This window comes from Polypterus senegalus, unplaced genomic scaffold (genome assembly GCF_016835505.1).
Source record: "Polypterus senegalus isolate Bchr_013 unplaced genomic scaffold, ASM1683550v1 scaffold_4283, whole genome shotgun sequence".
NCBI lineage: Eukaryota > Metazoa > Chordata > Cladistia > Polypteriformes > Polypteridae > Polypterus > Polypterus senegalus.
The window spans coordinates 24,257-30,256 of record NW_024380958.1 but is presented as its reverse complement, the minus strand read 5'-3'; the positions used below and the strand labels follow the sequence as shown (position 1 = coordinate 30,256).

General features: G+C 40.7%; 1 protein-coding gene across 1 annotated transcript in view; it reads left to right on the top strand.

The window, feature by feature from the left end:
- Positions 1-1,730: 1,730 nt before the first annotated feature.
- The window catches only part of LOC120520418 (NACHT, LRR and PYD domains-containing protein 3-like), a gene marked incomplete at its 3' end in the record, with an annotated part of 28,296 nt that continues 24,026 nt past the window's right edge, over positions 1,731-6,000 (top strand). The window contains exon 1 of the mRNA XM_039742805.1: positions 1,731-1,899. Coding sequence (XP_039598739.1) covers positions 1,809-1,899 — 91 coding nt within the window. The remainder of the gene's footprint in view (positions 1,900-6,000) is intronic.

The following is a 6,000-nucleotide window of genomic DNA, read 5'->3' as shown; positions in this document are numbered from 1 at the left end:
ATCCCTCCAGAATGCTTTTGGCAGTTACAGCTTTGGTAGATGTTGCAAATTTGATTGAATAAGTAAACAGTTTTCAACAAAAGCAAAAGAAATCCCAGAATACACTGCTGAGGGCCCAGTGTTTGTTCTGTAATTGTTAAGATCGAAGGTTTAGCAATGATTCTGTTCTTGCTTGTCAGTCTTTAATATATGAAACTTCAGAGTTTATTAAAACACACGTGTGATAATCAGCTATGAGAGAAGACATCAGAGGTTAAGTTCAAGGTCTTGTGACATCTGCAGCACACCTAAGGACACCCTTGGGATCTCAGTTGTCTTCTTATGGCCTCTTCCCCAGTAGACTGTGGGAGCAGTTGGCGAGAAGTCTTACTTCTGATCTACCACTCTCTTAAGGTGTACAGCAGTTCAAGTGACTGTAGATCAACTTTGTGTGACCGATCATCTCACATCCTTCAGAAAATCCAGCCTTAGTACAGGAGTTTGTGAAAATATTCATTGAAGAATTTCTTATACTTTATGAGTTTGCAAAGATAACAATTTCTGGTAATGGTCCACAGTTTGTTTCCTAATTCTAAAAATATTTAATTGAGGATTCAAATAAACTTTACTTTAGGGTATCTTCCTTAAACCAACAGTCAAGCTGAGAGAATTCATCAAGATATGGGAAGGATTTGAGTTGTTAGATACGATTAACAACACTCAAGAAAACTGGAGGGCAGCACGGTGGTGCAGTGGTAGTGCTGCTGCATTGCAGTATGGAGACCTGGGTTTGCTTCCCAGGTCCTCCCTGCGTGGAGTTTGCATGTTCTCTCCGTGTCTGTGTGAGTTTCCTCTCACAGTCCAACGACATGCAGGTTAGGTGCATTGGTGGTCCTAAATTGTCCCTAGTGTGTGCTTGGTGTGTGTGCCCTCGGTGGGCTGGCCCTACCCAGGGTTTGTTTCCTGCCTTGCTCTGTGTTGGTTGGCATTGGCTTCAGCAGACCCCTGTGACCCCGTAGTTAGGATATAGTGGGTTGGGCAATGACTGACTGAAGAAAACTGGAAAGACCTCCTACCTTTCATTGAGCTCTTTATGGTTCAAACTTTAGGTATCCTCAGACACTATTTCTCTGGCAAAACAATAAAACGTTGTTAGGGTGTTTGTTTCTAGTTCAGTATTTACCCGTCACTTCACTCCTTTTGACATTTTCTAAAAGGCCATTTTGACTTCCTGGTTTCTGTCCTTGGCATGTTTTTTCTGATTCTTTCATTTCCTGGTCTTTTCCATCCTCTACTTTTGAACACTGTTGATTTATTTTTGGGTGTTACAGTGAACATAGAATGTGACGTCACTGTAACGCTGACCAGCACCTGCCACAGATTTACATGCCTAGTAAATAATTCTGAGTGTCTCACCCTTATCTGGACTGACCCCATTCTTATACTCATATGTCCCTATAATTGTACTTATAAAGGATTCCCAGTTCCTGAGTTAGTTGTGTGTGTCGCTCCCACCGTTTTCACCCTGACTACTGAGATTTTATTCCTGTGACTATTGCTGTGTGTTTATGAATTAAAATTTTAAAACGTTTACCGTACGACAGACTTCCTTCAGGTCCTCATGTCAAACACATAGATGAGTGAGACCAGACGTGAGCTCCTCTTAGCCACTGACCACCCACTCATTTACTTTAATTCTCTCTGCCCTTTACTGCCCACCTCAATGTCATCTCTATCTTACTTTCACCATCTAGAGTCCAGCTGAAGTTTGGTTGAAAGGACACCGAGTGCCACTCTGATCAGATATTCAGTCATCTTGACGTCTTCAAATGGCTTTCTACTGCCCTAAGACCCAACAGAAGTCTGGACAGGCGTACTTTAGGTTAAGAAGACCTGATGAAGAAGTCGCTGCTCTGTCTGGTGAGAACAAATTTGAGACATCATTCAGTCATTAAGAAAGGGTGCAACAAAATCTGAAAGTAGGTTTATTAATATTTAGTCATTTTAATAATAAATTAAAGAAAAGAGAGTCTGAAGATATATGAACAAGTAAACAGATTTATAGGAGCTCGTATTTCTCTTTGTGTGTTAATTAAATGTCAGAGTCTTTGAAATTGCAAACACTTATCTAGTTGGTGTCATGTTGGGTTTTCCATGTTGGTTTTCTCAAGTTGGTCCACTGACCTCTCAAACGTGTGTGTCAAGTATTGGTGTTTGGTGATCTCTCAGTCAGTCCAGTAGAGCTGAGTGTCGATGTGTAGACAATCATGTCTTGGAGTTCAGGATTGGTGACTGCATTATAACAATCTGTAACTGAAAAAATGGGAAGATGGAGGATTAGGAAAAGTGAGGCACTTGCATCGTTGTCTGAAGATTGTGTCTCAATTGTATGGACTGTCAGAAAAAAACTAAAGAAAGAAATCTAAAATGTTTATTTTTAAATCTGTATTGTGGTGTGGGTGAACCTAAAATAGACTTAGCTGCCATCCAGTGGACTAACACAATGTAACACAATTTTCAGTCCATCTCAGGGTCTGCAGGAGGGCTGAGGCCATCCCAGCAGCATCAGGCAGAAGGCAGGACTGGCCCTGGATGAGGTGCCCACTAAATCTCTACTTGATATTTGAATTACACACATCTTATAATCTTTTAGAAAGTCTGTTAAAATATGACATTTGTGTAATGTGTGTCGGAATACTCTTATAAGGCATTGTATTTATTAGCAATAATGTTTTTGGAAACAGACAACATATTACAGCCTCCCTCCTACCTACAGTATGTTGGCCTACAGGCTCTTTGTCTCTGTTTAGATTTTATTTGTCCTTTCATTTTAGCTCTGCCTGGCTTGCAGTAAAATTCTGGAGCAGCCACTAAGTAAAGTTTCGGAGGGGAAAATATTTGGGAATGACTTGTGTGGACTTTTATACCAGACAAACAGGCACACGTTCAGTTTTATAGATTGTAGATGACATTGTGGTCGACTTGCCTGCATTGCTCAAGTATATTTGTACAATAGGTTAAGATATGACAAGAGATATTTCACTGTGTTTTGTTTTTAAATGTTGACCCCTTTGTGATGGTTGGCTGTCTCTTCGTTCATCTCCACTCCCTCTCTTTCAATGTCTCTGCTCTCATTAATTGAGATGTTGTTAATTAATAAACTGAGTTTTTGTTCAGTCATTGAATCTTTGATATTGCGTGTAATCTTCCAAAACTATTGTTATTTTGTGATGAAATCCTGTTCATGGTGACACTCAAGCCCCATAAATTCTGTATGTTAAGTTGTGTTAATTGTAATCGAGTCTCAACTGCTGTGGAGTGATGTCTGTTTTTATGGTGCTGGCCATCCCCCTGTGAGTCCTCAGTGAAACGGAGTAAATCCTAGATTTGAAATTGCATGTGCAATAATATAAGTAGAAAACCAAAACAGATGTTTTCAAGTCCACCGTCACATCACACTACACTCCTGCCTTTTCCATGTAGTCTGGATTTTAAGTTAGACTGACGACAACCAACAGGTAACATTTTAAAAGTGTTCATCTGTTTTTATGTGATTTACAAACAAACAAACAAACAGACAAACAAACAGACTGACCAGATAAGATCTGAGAGTTAAAATGAGGTCCTTAAAATGTAAAAGGGATGAACAACATCAAACAAAGCCAAACAATGTCAAAGATAGACAGAGGGTGTTGTGATTTTATTTCTGTCATTGCCATACTGATGTCGTATCATTTCATCTTGCTGCTTATGCCCTACATGAAAAATGATAAATACTTCTGTCATAAAACAAACATAATCCATTTAAAAAAAAATTTTTTTTTTTCTTTTCAAAATGGCATTTTTTCACTAAATCACAGAAATAGTTTGTAGTTAAGAAAGTCCAATTTCAGAAAATAATTCAGTACACTGGCATCTATAAAGTACCCCAATATTTTATTCTTTATTTGATCTTGAAGATTTTCATTTAGATCAGTGTAATAAAATAACAAAGCTCAGGGCATGTAAACAGAACAACAATCAAAGAACAGAATGGTGCATAAAACCAGAGCCATTAAACACGAGACGTAAGTTGAATTTACAGGGCAGGAAAAATAATAATAAACCATAAACACAAAACTAACAAGAATGAAATGCCGGTGAGTTTGTTTCCTTTCCAGAGTCCAATCTTGAACAACCATTAAAGTCAGAGCACTGACTGACCCTTAGGTCCTTATTGTAGTGACATCACCCATTGCACTCTCACCATCCGCCATCATAAGTAATGGCATAGGAGCAGAACGATTGAAATGCTGGTTCAAATAAGAAAACACAAGATGGTGCTGAGGGAAAAAGCAAATCATTTTTAATGTGGCCTCCAAAACCCTAGAAATCCTCAGAATCCTAATCCTTAATATTTTTTAAGACAAAGGAAAAATTGGAAAACAAATTGCTGGCACAAAGTCTCCTCAACTCTCTGCTCACCTGGGCTGCTGCTGTAATTGTGGGTGGGGATGTCTCACCTATACTGGTATCAGCAGAAGGATGGTTGGAGGATGCAGTACTCTAAGGTGACAGTGGATTAGGGTGGTCAAACCTGTTAAAGAAGTTGTTCATCAGGATTGCTCTCTCCACATCTCTCGATGGTGGCACCCGCTTGAGCTGCAGCCAGTGATGATCTTCATCCCATCCCACACTTCCTTCATGCTGTTATTCAGCAACTTCTGCTCCAGCTTTCTCCTGTACTGTTCCTTCACTGCCCTGAGCTGGACTCGGAGTTCCTTGTGCACGCACTTGAGCTCATGCTGATCACCACCTTTAAAAGCCCTTTTCTTCTCGTTCAAAAGGCCTTTGATGTCACTTGTAATCCATGGCTTGTTGTTAGCATAGCAGCGTACTGTTCTTACTGGAACTACAATGTCCATACAGAAGCTGATGTAATCAGTTGTGCATTCAACAGCCTCTTCAATGTTCTCACTATGTGATCTCAGCAATATATCCCAGTCTGTAGTTCCAAAGCAGTCTCTCAGAGCCTGCTCTTCCTCAGGGGACCACTTCCTGAATGAGCGTGTGGTTGTAGGTAGCGCCTTCACTCTTGGTTTGTAGTGAGGCTGAAGCAGAACCAGGTTATGATGTGCGTTTCTAAGCACAGGCAGTGGGGTGGCGCTGTATCGTCTTTAACGTTTGCATACAGTAGGTCAATAGTCCTGTTTCCCCGAGTGTTACAATCCACATACTGGAAGAAGACAGGTAATGTTTTGTCCAGCGTCACATGGTTAAAGTCTTCAGCGATTGGCACAAGTGCTGCGTTTGTAACTTAGCAACTGCAGAATGGATGATGTCACTCGCTTTCTCTGCATTCGCTTGAGGGGGGGATGTAAACAATAACAGCAATCACGTGTCCAAACTCTCTGGCCAAGTAATAGGGACGCAGACTTACGGCCAACAGTTCAATGTCCCTGCAGCAAGTGGAGATTTTAACGTTTACATGTCCCGAGTTGCACCACTTTGTATTGACATAGAGAGCGAGTCCTCCTCCTTTCTTCTTCCCACAGGTACTTGCGTCTCTGTCCGCTCTAACTGTGCTAAACCCGGGTAGCTCCACGTTAGCATCTGTGATGATAGACGTTAACCACGTTTCACTAAAACACAGCAAGCTGCATTCTCTGTATGTTCTGACATTTTCACCAGCACAGCCAGTTCGTCGATCTTATTTTGTAGTGAGTTTACATTTCCCAGGATCACAGAAGGCAGCCAAGGTTTATAGTGCCACTTTCTTGCAAGCCGCTTGGCTTTTATTTTAGAGCCGCTCGGCTTCTCCGATGTCATCTTCTTACCTCTTCAGGTAAATAGGGAACCACACTGATGTGGGTATTTCTTCTCAGTGCTTGAAGTTGACTACTTGAATAGGAGAGTCTCAGCGTGTAAAAATCCACGTCAAGTAGTAAATGCAGTAAAAAGTGTCCAGGGAGCAATTCCACATAAAAGAAAGTGGTAGAAGTGATCAGTGAAATGGAGAATAATAGAGAAAAATGGTAAAGT